This window comes from Montipora foliosa, chromosome 9 (genome assembly GCF_036669935.1).
Source record: "Montipora foliosa isolate CH-2021 chromosome 9, ASM3666993v2, whole genome shotgun sequence".
NCBI classification, from domain to species: Eukaryota; Metazoa; Cnidaria; class Anthozoa; order Scleractinia; family Acroporidae; genus Montipora; species Montipora foliosa.
Genome location: NC_090877.1, coordinates 8,160,740 through 8,175,739, shown reverse-complemented (window position 1 = coordinate 8,175,739; position 15,000 = coordinate 8,160,740). Strand labels below are relative to the sequence as shown.

General features: G+C 38.2%; 1 protein-coding gene across 3 annotated transcripts; it reads right to left on the bottom strand.

Annotated features, from left to right (window-relative positions):
* Window positions 1–124: 124 nt before the first annotated feature.
* Window positions 125–9,643, bottom strand: LOC137969893 (myocardin-like). 3 transcript variants are annotated; one of them, XM_068816298.1, is made up of 8 exons: window positions 9,487–9,622; window positions 8,956–9,077; window positions 8,140–8,205; window positions 8,003–8,058; window positions 7,794–7,869; window positions 4,167–6,181; window positions 3,003–3,060; window positions 125–1,120 (listed from the first exon to the last, which is right to left on the bottom strand). In XM_068816298.1, exons 2-8 carry the CDS (start codon window positions 9,008–9,010, stop codon window positions 498–500), a joined length of 2,949 nt encoding a protein of 982 aa, XP_068672399.1. In that variant the 5' UTR covers window positions 9,011–9,077; window positions 9,487–9,622; the 3' UTR covers window positions 125–497. The 3 variants fall into 3 exon arrangements, with proteins under 3 accessions (XP_068672399.1, XP_068672400.1, XP_068672398.1); XM_068816299.1 differs by lacking the exon at window positions 8,956–9,077 and having other exon boundaries at window positions 9,487–9,643; XM_068816297.1 differs by lacking the exons at window positions 8,956–9,077; window positions 9,487–9,622 and adding an exon at window positions 8,372–8,592.
* Window positions 9,644–15,000: the final 5,357 nt, after the last annotated feature.

Sequence of the window (15,000 nt, the reverse complement as noted above, 5' to 3'; positions counted from 1 at the left end):
TAATAGAACTAACACAAAGCTCAAACTGAAAGTTACTCTTGAGGCAGGCAAGGTTTCTGTGGGCCCTACCTTGCAACCTCTTGAAACTTCCGGCAGAGACAAAAAAGCAGGGATTGTTACCTAATTATAATGTTTAACCAAATCCAACAGACTTTATTTCTTTCAACCACTTAATGACATCTCCTAAGACTGTTCTTACAAACTAACTGAGGAAAGCTGATGCCCTAATTTAAAAAAATTGGTTTTAAGACTGACAACAGTACCTTTCACAAGGCGTGGCTCTATTCGCAGAATATGCTAAATTTGTTGACACTGATATGTTTTACATGTAGATCCCTTCAGAACCATATTTTGTTTTCTTTAAATTATTTTCTGTACAACAAGACTGAAACAATCAATCATTTGCTCAAAGATAATCACTGACTCAATCAGTGGTTCCTATACCGGTAATATTATCTATTTTTAAACCTTTTTGTGTGCATCATTTAAAATGCTGCCTACACACAATAATCCATCGTTTCACCAAAGTCACTTGGAGGATGAAGTGCTGTTGGCGTTTCCAAATCAAATAATGAAAGAGGAAAATGTTCATCTCTGAATGTTGACAAAGGATCATAGAGATGTGGGGGTGGAGTTCCTTTATGATTGTTGTTGTGCATAACGTCCACATTGCCATGCGATAAAATCTGTGAGTTGGGTGACACACTCAAGTCCAGCCAGTTAAGATTTTCTGTCCTTCCAGTAATAAAATTTGACGATGGAATAGGTATGGAATTCGAGGAGTGGCTTAGTAAGCCTGAATTCTCATCTGCATCGCATGAGTCAATTTTCATAGGAGACATTGGACAAAGATAGTGATCAATATCAGCCATTGCATTGTTATCCAACTGTGGTAGAAATTTGCTGCCAATGGCCACATCACGGCTCACATCTTCACAACTTTTAGATATCCTTCCTGGAGAATTGTGAATTTGAAGAGTGCGCTGACTAAGACATGGTCCAAAGTTAGGTGACTTGCTTCTTGTTTGAGTCAGATGGGCTCCTGGTGAGGAGTATGATGGTGACACTACTCCACCATAAAGTGTTGTTACACTGGTAGTCGGTTGTTGACTGCGAGGCTCTGCAAAACAAAATGACATTATTAAGAATGTATGCCCTTCTGAATTTAAATAGATAGATAGGTAGATAGATAGATAGTTTATTTAAAATTACATCACAGCCTGAGGGCTGAATTACAGTACTTTTTTTATGTCCAATGGTATAAGAAATATAATATATAATTAAAAAATATACAGTCAATAAAAGTGAAGACATAAATAATTCTAATAAAGCTATAATTACAAGATAAATATATTTACAATAGGTTATTAAAAAGCGTTTCTATCCTAGATTAAACAATCTAGGACTTGTGCGAAGACACACTGCATTGGCGGGTCATTGAAAATATAAAAATGTTATTAGTCCTGTTGGTGTTGACAGGAGGCAAAAAGAAAGGCCGATTGTTTCGTAGAATACATTTTGTGATTCTTTTGTGGCAGTACACTGTTTAGTTTATGATGATGATGATAGCTTATTTCAGATGATAGCTTATTTCATGTGGCGATTCATTTAATCCATTGATTCCTGGGAGTGAGACTAAACAGACTCAGATTTTACTCTGTCTAACGCCAGACGATTTTACTCGTCAACTCAGGGCACCTAAGGTGTCTCAGGAGTGAACGCGTTAATGATTTTATCTATTACTGATATCTAAAATAATCGTTTCTTCTTGGATTCTGTAACTGAAACTGAACAGAATTTTACTCTCTAAATTCCAGGGTTCCATTTTGAACTTTGCATTGGTTGCACAGTCTCAAGACAGTTGGAACCACACCCAGCAAAAATAATAATAATAATAATAATATTTAATACTTATATTGCGCTTTTTCTATGAAAATACTCAAAAGCGCATTACAATATTATTAAACTAAATTAAAAAATATATATATATATATATATATTACTCAGTAAAATTACAATATTTACAGTATAAAATTTCCAGAATAATTAATAAAATATAAAATTTTTAAGAATCACAATATTAAATTAAATTAATAAACAATACTTAAAATTGACAATAATGGACTTCTTTGTCACAAAAGTTTCAAGCAGCCTTAGATGAAAAAAATAAACTTCTTTGACTGTGAGTGAGGCAAGCAGTTGTTGGATGTTAATACGTGTACTGTTTTTTTTCCCAACCAAATGTTGCTTTTGCCCTTTCCCTGCTAGAAATGACACTTTCAGATTTTACTCTGCCTAACACCTGGGCCGGGTTTGTTCGAATGCCAATTAACTTAATCCAGGATTAACCTAAACTTTTTTTTCCTGTTTTCAACTCTTTGGTGAAAGTTTCCTTTGTTTATTTTTGTTTTTGAAGATTCACTTCTTCTTATGCAAATGTTTGCCAAATATCAGCGTTGAACAGCATTTGGGAGTAGAGAAATAAACTAGTTGGTTAATTTTTAATCTGGGATTACCGTTAATCGGCTTTTAAACAACCGGACCCAGATGATTTCACTCATCAGTGGAGGCTGAAAGGGTAAAGCGTTTAACAATACGTCCCCTACAACCCTTCTCCTAGATTTTACTTTGCCAGACAGTCAATTTTATTCCTCATTAGAGGCCAGTTGAGGGATGAATGGTTTTAAAGGATGTTGACCCAAGACCGATGTCAACTTTAGAACAGCGAAGCAACATGCTCTTTATTAGTATCCCATTTTTCTGAAGGAAACTTAAGCAGAGGTGTTTCTCAGAAACAAACAGCAGCCAAGGCACTTACTTTTTAGACTTGCCTTGACAAAACTACCTTTGTTTGGCTAAATGTCTTTAATACTACAGAGAGTTTGCTTAAATGTTTGGGTAGAAACTACTACCAAATTAAAAAGGAAAGGCACTTCTGGTTTCCATCCATTGCTTGAAAAACACCTTTGCTTTAATCTCCCTAGTTCTTGATAAACACTAACCTCCAAGTATCTCAAGTATATCATCATGATTAAACGATGGAAAATTCTTTATCATGGCCTAAAGCGATCAAAAGAAAAGAGCATTTAATTATTTGAAATGGTATGAGTGCACCTCAAAAGTCTAAAGGCATTACAGTGGCTAATTCCAAAAAGAAAATTATTTTAGAAACAGAAATTTTAAAAATATATTCTTCCTTAAATGCTAAAATAATCATACATTATAACTTTTTTGGCCATCAAGACATGGCACTGATCAGTACTTGCGAAGATTTGGTGCAAACTGGTTAAAAGAGTGGAAGTTTTAATGTTCAGTCAGGTTTGAGAATGTCACACCAATAGACACCTTTCAGTTAATTCCCAATATTGAGGACAAAAGAATAAGATTGTTTTGCATTTGAAATGTTTGTTTCTCTCAGAGGACAGAGCAACCATTGTTTTGTCCTCCAGATCGGCAATTACTGAAATGGGTCTAAACTAATATTAGTTATGCATTTCCCAAAAGAAAAATAATATTTTGTACTGGTTTAGAATGCAACAGACACTTAACAAGCTCAGAGACAATCATTTTTATAAGGGGTCCAATTAAAAAGTATTTTGCAAGTGCAGCTAAAATATCAGTATGTGAAATGTCAACCAGTACAAAAATCCAAATTAAACATTGCTAGAAATTTCAAATCATTAAGTCCTGAAATTCAAAACAGTGAAAGCATTCGTTTGTTTGCCAAAGACTTAAAAAATTCATCCTTTCTTTGTCATATATACTCTTTGTTGAGCTACATACTTCTTCTTTCCTCTTCTTTTCTTTTTCGTTTGTTTTTTAAAATAATACATTCTATATTTTATGCTGTCCCGTTAATTTGTGTGATGTACCCAATGTTGTCAGGAAGCCTATAGCTCATAAGCCCCCGGCTTCTATATAGGCTTCCTTGTCATTACCGCCTTAAACATATTTTAGTCTATCATCTTTAATTAAGTTATTATTAATTTCTCAAGTGGATTGTTTTTTTTTTAAATTTCTTTTCTTTTATGTGGCTAATGGCAAATAAAAATAAATGAATGAATAAAATAATGAAGGAATGAATGGATGAATTAGGACACCAGGAAACTACCAGCTTAAATTTAATCAGAAATGTAAGCATGCAAGTGAGGAATGGATGGACAAACCTTCTGTAGTTCTTGACTTAATTCCTTGTCCTGAATGACAGAATCCAGTGGCAAGTCCAAGTCATTATGTTTGGGACTGACATCCTTTGTAAAAGAGCAACCACTAACCATCTGATCCTCCAGCCCAACATTCCGATGTTGTTGATGTTGCTTGGCAGCCATGTGAGCCTCGTAGCTTGGTGGGGGAGTAACGTAGGGAGCTGACGGAGAAGACATACTCCGCTTATGAGTTGAAACAGGGAACTGCGGCTCAGACAATGACCTTGGCTTTGTCTGCGGAACCACAATGAAGTAATCATCAGGCGCTTCAGACGGGGACCTTTCAGAGTAAGACCTCTGCATAAGATGAATATCTGCCTTGGAATTCCCTTGACAAAGATTAGTGCTTGGTATTGCCTCCATGCTGCGAGAGAGATGGTCTACTTGTAATGGAGACAAATTTGACAAGTCTGAGTGTTGTGAGCCAGGTGACGGATACGACTCACTCCCTCCATCAAACAGTGGGTGTTGCTGATCCCATGACAGAATTTGACTTTCGACACTTCCTGGGTTAGAGTCTATACTGTCCAAAGAATTTGCTTTTTCAGGATGATCTATATGTGGCTGCACCTGTTGGTGTTGAAAACTAACATTTCCAGGTGTCATCTGCATGCAATGGCTTTGGCGTTGGATGCCATGTGGTTTTGGCTTCTCATCATTAACTTGACTTTGCTCAACAGATCTGCCTTGTAATGAACAGCTTTTGTCCATCAGTGTCTCAGTTTTTACCGTCCCAGTTTTACCGACAGTTGGTATATCCTGGGGCTTCGGCTGTATATTCTGCTGTTGCTGGATATTTAATTGCTGTAACTGAAGTTGCAAATTCAGATACTGCAGCTGCTGCAGTTGCTGTTGTACCTCAGGGGGAACATTGAGCTGTTGTAGACTTTGATTATTTGCCAAGATCTGCATCTGCAACTGCTGCACAGTGTTCAAGTTTGGATTCTGCAATGGTGCGGAATTTGACCTCTGCAGTGGTTGCAGTAAATGTTTTGGAAGACCTAGTTGTGGTTGTGAAATACTTTGGGCAGCAGTTGTTATCTGTCCCTGTGATGAGACCACTACAGGAGATGAAGTACTGCTGCTGTTGGACTCTGGTGAGGAAAGAGCTCCACATTCTTTTAGTCTCTTTATTAAATCAGTCTTTGAACCAAACACAGGAAGACCACGCTCTTTTAGAGCTCTTCTCATGTCAACAACTCGCATATCCTCAATTTTAATGTTTTTGTCAGAATCGGAATCCTTGTTATTTGTTTTGGCACAATTTGCCCCAAGTTTCACATTCTCTGGAATGGATGGAAGCATGCAGTGCTGTGGATAATTCTGGAAGAGCACTTGCAACTGAAGATAAAGCTGTTGTTGCTGCAAAAGCAATCCATAAGGTGAATCTGATGGCAATTCAGACTTCTGCACATCACCGTTGGGTGGCCTGTACTCGTGATACTTGTACTTTTTAACCTTGGACTTCGCTGTTTTCTTGCGAGGCCTCGTCTCCTTCTTAATTCCTGCTGATGAAACTGGCAATTGTGATGGAAGAGGCTGCTGCAGGCCATTTTGTTGTTGTAAAAACAACTGATGCTGTTGCTGCTGCTGTTCCTGTTGTTCTAGTGAATGCTTACGTGTCTGAGCCTGCAAGGATGCCAGAGCCTGCACAGATGATGAAATGCATGTTGAGCCTGGAGAAGATGCAACACTTGGAGGTGATGCAACTATGCTTGGTTCAGGGGAGGGTTCTGGTGAGTCAGTGCTTTCTGGCGACAATGTTTCCTCATAAATTGCAGTGGTATCTGTAAATGGCACAGCCCCCTCCTGCACGGCATGGCTCATTTCTGTACCAGCTTCCAAAATATTTTGCTTAACAAGCTCAAGAGGGCCCGGTCGAAAGGATAATTTGTCATTGAGGTTGTCTTCCAGTTTCTTCCTCTTCAATCTCATCTGCTTGTCAATCAGTGATGGATCCACAGCACCAGGGGTTTCTATTCAAATAACAATACTAAATTTACATCCATTTTGTATAAGGCATTAAGTGGCCCATAAATTGTCATGTCCAAAGGGTTCCACAAAATTCTGATAAGTCGTACAAAGTTCTTGAACTTAATTTGAATTTGGGTTGACTCGCATAAAAAAAATCTGCATTTTACTTAGAAGTTTTACTATGGTAACATATGCATTGTAGTAGGTTGACATGATATAGAAAAAATGTGGCAAAGGAAGCAATGGGGTAAAAATCCTTAAGTCTGTTAAGATGATATTCAAACTTTGGCACAAAAAAAGGCACAGTTATACTGAATTCTAAATTGATGCAGACCACAAACTCTTCATCAACTTAATTCATGTTGTTGGGTTTGGCTCCCACAAAAATATTGGTGTTTGAACTGGACTGAGGCATTGTCACTACCCACCTGACAAAATGTTGACAAGTGTTTGAGGAAAGGAAGCTGTGATTTTTGCTCCAAAGAAGCATTTTTAACTGTGTTTAACCAAAGGCATCTATGCCTTACAATAATAATTAAAATAATTATTATATTAAATAAGTTGCATCAACTAAAGACATTAATAAAATCGGAAGATTGGAAACCAAAGAGACAATTTAAGTAAGTAAATAATATCAAAAACTGAATCATGAACATATTACACTGGAGATACAAATCCTCGTTGCTGAATAAAATTACATATTTCTCATAACAGCAGCCGCATATTAAAACTTTCTTGTAATTGCACAGCATAGCTAAAGAATAAAGAATCTGCATATACATGTACCTAAGAGAGGTCAACCATGTTAAGTACAATCCCTGGAAATAAGTTATAAACACCTCGGACTTCCTTCGCATTAAAAATTGTGCGAAGATGTTCATTTTCAAACGGACAGGGGCGTATTTAAAATATTTGGTGGAAAATATTTTGCTTTCAAAATCTTTTCAACTTGTGCTTTTCATATAAAGATTTAAAAAAACCACTGCGTGAAATGGATACGGTTTCGATGGCCAATATTATCGGTAAGATTATATCACATCAAAGGAAAATAATTTTAACAGTGTGCTTAAATTCGATTTTCCCTGACGGCCTACAGAGAACAGATGCAAGAATACGGTATCAAGAACAAGGGTTTTGTTTTCTGATAGACCGCGAGTCTTGAGCTAAATCATAGAGCTAATTTGCAAACGACATGTTCAAGAGTTCCATGAAACGTAAAACCGAGAGACGAAGTTTAATTCTTAACTTTTACAAAACATCACTTTATCGGCAAAGTTCAGATCAGAAAAAGTTTTGATTGTTACATATCCTGTTGCATGACTACGCATTAGTCACTTGGCGAAAAACAAATTTCTATGGAAAGTTCGCTGGAGGTGTCAATACTATCGAACTGTTATTATGCGGTACCAAGAGTGAGAAATTTTGCAATTTAATTCGAAAATAGCCATATCAAAGAAAAAAGCGAAAATGCTAACTGGCCTCAAGCTATCAAAAAGAGAGGAAGATAGCGGAAACAGCCATTATCGGAATTTTGCATCACGTCACTTCACTCACCTCAGCCAGCTGAGAGGGGCTTTGACATTTCGGACAATAAAATATAGAGCTACACTTTACCTTTCAAAATATGCCTTTGCACAAGTTGACCGCGGGTTGGTCTTCCCCTTATTTTCTTTTGTAGAAGATCACCAGTCTATAAACCATAATAAAAGACGATTGACAAATGTTATCGTTGTGTACTTTATTTATTTACCTCTTCTTTGTATAGTGAATGCAATTTCAAGAAGCAACACACAGGGCGTTTGGACAAAAAAAATCTTCAATACCTTCGCTCTTTCAAGCTTCGTCCTCTGGGAAATAATTGACGGAGCAGCACTGACCGCTAAGAAAACGACAAATACAACAGAAATATTAAAACAGCGAAGACACACTTTAAATAGGTGGCTAGTGACGGCGTACAAACCTGGCATGATTCCTCTGCTCACCAGTTCTTCCCTAGGTCCTCTTTGCGACAGCTTTCTCTCCAGAGCTAAAACGCAAATGAAACACATTTAGTGTTAACAAAAATGACTCGAAGATAACCCTTACAGGAAAAAGCCTCTGGAAATTTGATAACCCCCTTTCTAGCGCACAGACAAAGAGAAAGGTCGCCGAAAAACCAAAATAATATTCGTGGTTGAAACGCTGTATCTCACCGTCTCTGTTGCTCACGAGTTGCTCGTGGCTCATAGACGGTTGCGATTGCGACACTGCCATTCCTTGCACTACTTCAGGCCTTTGGAAATTCCAAGCCATGTCAAATAAGTAGTGCTTTGTTTGAAACTCGAATTACTTTCGAGTGTCTGCGATTTCTTGTGTTTCCTCATACGAAACTCTCTCGTGAACTTTTCGAAAGGGGCAAGGCATGAGACAGAGAACCCGGATGAACGTGACGTCAGACACAAAATTAGAGTGGTCAATTTCAAAATGCCCAAATCAAGTCGATCAAAGGCACATTTGACCTCAACACGACGATACTTCCTATGCAAAAAAAATACGACAAACTACCGCAGTTTTGGTCCGGACCAGAAGTTCCAAAATTATTGGTTCACAACCAAGTCTTGTATCTTTAAGGTCATTCTTGTATGTTTAAATGGTCAGTGCCCCGATTGGTCAATTTCATTTGGAGCGTGACACATAACTGCGCGTGCAATTTTTTCGATACTCTTTCGAATGTGCCAATGATTTCAAGAAACTGATCTTCAATTGGGAAATTTTTACAAAAACACGACAAATTTACCGTTTCCTACATCGCAAATCACTCTTGTAGTCATTAGATGTTGCAGGAAATGCATAATTTCCTTCCAAGTTTTCTTGTTTGTCGGTGTCTCGGATATGTCTTCTTCCAATGGAAGTCCGTCTCTATCAGAGAATGAATCAGAGATAAGCAAATTTTTCTTCATTCCCAAAAATCTCTGATTTTTATGCAGGAGGGGTAAATCTATATTTGGTCATAACTGAAAGAGTTTATTTGTCTTGCAGGTCACGCCTCGAAATGTTAGCGGAGCTTCAGTTCTCCATTGTTTGACATGTGATTTCCGAAGGCTTTCAACCCGATTCAACGTAATTTTTAATACCCTTATTTTATTTACATAACAACGCGCGAAAATATCTAAATCCATTGGTGAATTAAAAAGTGGTATCATAAATGCTTCTGTGATATGTATTCTTTTCGACACAAATATAAACATTTAAGTTAATGGAAATATATACAAGCGATTTTAGAGAGGATGTGTGGAAAAATAACACATTTTTTTCTCCGCTGCCCCACCTTTATATCCATTGTCAACTGCCATTGAAAAGTTGGGGATCCTTGAAGCCTTGGAATCATAGGGAAACCAAATTTAATAGATGGAATCCTCTCGAGGTATGCATGAAAGGAGATTGTTGCGAGTCGATGCCATCAGGTCACAGACAATTTCAGTTTCAATGAAAACAACGTCATCCAGTCAATTTTCCAGCCAGTAATTCGATACCTCTACCAAAACAACGTAGACGTCACACCATGCATATCCTTTTTTTTCGCCATTGGTCTCGTCAATTATATGTTTGGATAATTAAAACACTTTTCTCGAGTGCACAGTATTTTGTGAGTAAAAATTACTAAATTATTTTGCATCTAAAGAAGCTGGCATTTTATACTGTAAGTTATTTTTACACCGAGAGCTAATTTCCGTCCAAAATCCGATTACATTTCGTTTATTTCGGTCACCTAGGTGAAACGAGTTCTTTATTCTGACGTCTAAAGAGCTAAAGCTTAATATGCACAACAGATGTGCTAGCGCACTAGCGTACTACCAAAAATCAAAGAAAGTTTTTTTGATTTTTTCTCAAATTCTTTCGGCGGTCGCAAATTCTATTCGGTCGGGCATTTTAAGTGTAGGACCAGAAGATTTAAGAGGAGTTTTTTCCCGACAATGGCCCAACATAATAGACCAATACATTTAAATCGTTATTTCTTAGTCCTTGACATTCCCTCAAACAATCTCAATTTTGTTAATACATTTTAGAGAGCTTCTGATAGCTTTTCATGACAGTATTTTTAAAATACATTGTCTGTTACCTTACAATACAATACATACTTAATTGATAAGTATTTTAAGACTTAGACTGATATATGCTTACTTTAGTACGATCGACGACGCTCCAGCGCATTGAAAAGTCTGAAAACGAGCATTTGAAATTGTTGACAAAAATGACAGTTGTTATTCGCCGACCACTTTAAAGCGGTAGCCTATTTACCCGAATCTGTCTCACTTTATGGCAAATGGAATAACAACTCTTGTTTTTAGATATTTTCAACAGGATCGAACGTGATATTTTACCCATTATTAAAATAATAAAAGGAAGTATGCGGCGAAGCCAAACCCTTTTCTGACGGGAACTTGTCGGGACTTTCATCATAAGAAATTTATTCGGGGTTAACTTTTTTGATACTGATAATGTCGGACTTAACAGTGGGAGATGGGTTGAACTAAGGGATTGGTCACACGTGACCGGATCAAATTGGTCAGATTCAATCACATGACGGACCATTGGTTCACACGTAAGCCTGAGTTTAGGTTATGTATCGGGCTATCATGCCTCTATACGTACTTAACTTAAAATACCTTAAAATAAACACCCCATAATGTAGAATTATGACCAAAGAGCAAAAATAATTCTATATTAACTTACAATCAGTGGATGATAGAGTAACAAACTGTTAAAATAAGATATATTATTCTTCGAGGAAATCGAAATTGCTTCGCCAAAAGGAACCGGTTTGGCTATGATTTATATTCTAGAGACTACACCCTACAAATTAAACTAGATCAAACCGTGAGACTAAAAGGATTCTAGCATCGTATTAGCCATTAATTACACTGACAACTGAGTTGACCATTTACAACAAGCGAGTGGTCTGATTGTTTGAAGTGAAACCGTCAATATATATATATATATATTTTGTAAACTAAGTACCAATATTACAAACTACAATACCGGTACATACAACGGATACAAACTTTATTTAGCTCGGATTTCAGAGTAGCCTTGAGACTAATATCTCCGAGCAAATGACACTCAGAAAAACGCCCTTCCAATAACAACTTTAAGAATCTCAACTGTCCGGAGGCAAACTAGTGAGCTATTTTACAAGTGCAACCGAGAAGTTGAACCAGGTTAAATTTCAACAAGAGAAAATGAGGGGACAGAGAGGGAGGCTCCCGGTCCAGCCCTTGGGATATGTCAAGTCCACGAAAGTTATTTTTAGACGAGCGGAAGTCCTTTTACTAGCGGAAGTCTGTCTTCCGAGGCGTCTGCATGCAGGCCAACCTCGATCTGATGTTTGAATGGATATGAATCTTCGTCACCCTTTCACGTACGCCGCCATTTTCTCTTTTTACTAAGAACCTGAGAGCGAGGCAAGACTGTTTGCGGACGTCTCGGAAGACAGACTTCCGCTCGTCTGAAAATAACTTTCGTGGACATGACATATCCTGGCTAACACCCTGAGCCTCCCTCTCTGTCCCCTCATTTTCTCTTGATTTCAACTATTATGAACTAGTGGTCAGAGCGGGTCTTGCATCCGAGATCTCCAGGCCTCAAGGCAAGCTCCATGAGCCTCACTTCCTTCCGGTGCGATATTACTTTATAATACCACTGGATCATACCACTCAATATTGTTTGCTATTTCCCTAAATGCAGGCTTAAAATATTGGGGTATTTACTAGTATCACTCAAGCTATCCCGATCAGGAACCAAGTCAGGTTGCGGGATTCGGGGTTAGTACGATAGTGGGTTCAGTTTCAGCTTCACGTGTATTTTAGTCTTGAGTCCTTTGGAGTACAAGTACTTCAAGAACTCGTGCTGTAAGCAAATATTGTTCTGTTAAAAAAAGTATAAGCGGTTTAGAAGTGACGCTAGAACAGACAATATCTTGCACAATCACGGCTACTCTCTGCGTCATCACATCGCGGAAAATCAGGATAATCTCTATAAACACCAGCCTACTTATAACGTACAAAGAACGGCTTGCGTACAGGCCTACCGTATCGCGTAAGAAGATTGACTCGTCGCATTTGTTTCGCGAAACCGAGTCAACGCGCCTTTTTTCCAATAATACTACAGGACGGCTCATTTACGAAAACACTTGAAATATTTGCTCAATCTTGATATGATACATTCGCGAATGTACTGAAAGTGATGTTACATGTGAACCTCATTGAAGCAAAACCATGCTGAGAGATCAACTTTTAATTTCGATGTTGACTGGGTGATAATCGGAAAAAAATCCGAGGGTTGCTTTCCGGCAGTAATCGAACCTATGATCTTCGAGTCTGATTATTCGTTCGGAATACGGGAAGCTCTACCACTGAACTATATAGCTCAGTGGTAAAACTTCCGAATTAGTAATGGGAAGGTCGTTGGGTGTACTCCTGAAAACTCTGGGATTTTTTCCGAGTGTCCCTGAGTCAACAACGAAATATGAAATCCAAAGCCGAAAAAGGACCTGAAAAATTCAGGTGGCTTTAGCGGGATTCTAACCCTTAACCTCTACGAAGCCAGTTTGTGCAATGTTCTATTAATTGAGCTATGAAGCCTCTCAGTTTAATAGGAGCAGGTCACTTTTTTGGGCTCATGTGTTCCCGTGAAAGGATTGATGAATGAATGAATGTGGCTGAGGATGCACATCTTTTTTTGCCTAAGTAAAGAGACAGTTATGGATCAAATTTCTCCCTAGAGAAATAACAAGACGTCTGAAATCTGGCTTAAAATCTCTGACGCGGTTACCACCACCATCAGCGCGTCTCAAAACCCACTCAATGTGGAGGCGGTTAATTTGCACTACATTTGCAGTCGATTTGGCTCGCGAAGTCAATGGCGGGTTTGAGTCGCAAATGTATTCTCTGCCCTATAGCAGAAAAAAAAAAAAGGATTATTCAGTTGTGATTGTGTGTTATATACTTATGAGAAATATCACTTACAGATTAAGACAACCTTGAGGGAGTGTTTTTGTTTATCTTACCGGGCGCGAGGTGTCTGTGTGTGTGTTGGGGCAAGGGGGGTGGGGGTGGTGGTGGTGATAACGGGGGTCAATTATAAAGGTACCTTCCCTTCTCTCCCCCTCCAGAATCAAAATGCTTAAGCTTTGAATATTCATGCCAGATAGATCATAACTAATGCTCTTTACAATGCCATAGCCCGAGTCAATTTCGTCTAACATCAACGAAAAACAACTTTCAGAGGAAGGCAAACTGACAGGAATAATGTTTATCTTTGCTTTAATTATCTATTTTCGCTGCACGGAGCGAGCGCTGCGAGCGGGCCGCAACATATTCTGGATTCATGATAAGGTCCTGGTGGGACGAATTCTCGAATTCACCACTTTTTCTCAGAATGCATCATACTTAGCCAGAATGCACTGCGCCATTCACCAGTTTTTACCAGAATGCATTGCATTTTAGCAGAACGCCGTCAAACGCCCTGGAGATGAGCTCTTGGAAACAACACAGTGAAAGAGTGAAAACTCACAAGAATTCCAGATCTAGATTAAGTTCCTCACATATAAATCTCATTGCACAAAGTTCTGCCACTAATATTTCAGTGTTCAGAAACATACTGTCCACTTCCATACTTCGAAGTGAAGTTATTAGTCTCGCCCCACGGGGCTTTTCACGACTGATTTACAATGCTTCAGTTGTGGGGGACTTTAGCCAGACTGCTTGTTACGCAGTTTGCAAGTTATTTTAGGAAGTGAAAGATACCCCTGACTAGATTAGGTCAGATCACAACACCGAATGTCCCATACTATTTGGTTTCCAACAAGGGCTACAGTCCTTATCCGAGAAGACTTGAAAGTCTAACCATTTGCGGGTGTAGTTACAACTGGCCGCACTTTCTCCTCAGTTATTTAAAGACCCCGAGTGTTGGTCCGGCCGGAGTCGAACTCACGACCTCCCGCATAGCAGCCCGATGCTCAACCAACTGAGCTACCGGTGCGCAGTCAACCATTTCCACAAACTGCATTTATAAACTGGCCACCCATTAAACTTCCGAACATCGCAGGGAAGAATGACCTCATCTCCAGTGTATTCAATCTTATTGCTTTAGTTTACAGTTCGACTGCCACAGGGAAAAATACCTTATGCCTTAACTCACTTCTATGTACCGATGCTTTGTTTACCAATGCTATACTCTTTTTTTTTCATAAGAATGCATTTGATAAGAAAATCGATACTTAAATTTGCGAAATTTTAATAATAAACCCGAGGCTGAAATAACGATATAATTTTGTGTGGTAAAAATCTGTAAATACTATACAATTACACGTTTTAACTTAACCGTATAAAATTATTTCTTTCTCTAAACGTAGTACAAAATCGGCGATGGAGCACGTTCACCTTGATAAAGTCTAAAACAGAAATTTCATTTAAGAATAATGCAAGAACATTTTCAAACAAAAATCGGCTGAAAAACAAGAATATGAATTCAACCTAGGCCAGAAAAACAAGATTCTTAGTTTAAAAAAAAGTGTACATGAATCAGTAGAAACAGAATGTTCCGCAGCATTAATATCTGTTAGATACACTACTTTTACAAGGGAGCTCGAACACACTTCCTAATGTCTGATTACTGCTACTCTATTTTTACACGTGGATTGTTTTGAACTTTCAAATATTATTTTGTCTTTGAAACTGCCAGAGGGAGTTACCCTGAACGAAATCTTATCAGTTTCAGTTTCAGTTCACACGAGACAATTGAAGAGTTCATAAAACATAGTTGTGACACTGGATCAATGAAT

Coding starts and splice junctions, on each gene's coding strand:
- LOC137969893 (XM_068816297.1), bottom strand. CDS start 8,471: ATGGCTTGGAATTTCCAAAGGCCTGAAGTAGTGCAAGGAATGGCAGTG. Junction 8,206..8,371: donor ACTCGTGAGCAACAGAGACG/GTGAGATACAGC, acceptor TTTGCGTTTTAG/CTCTGGAGAGAAAGCTGTCG. Junction 3,061..4,166: donor TAAGTCAAGAACTACAGAAG/GTTTGTCCATCC, acceptor TGATCGCTTTAG/GCCATGATAAAGAATTTTCC.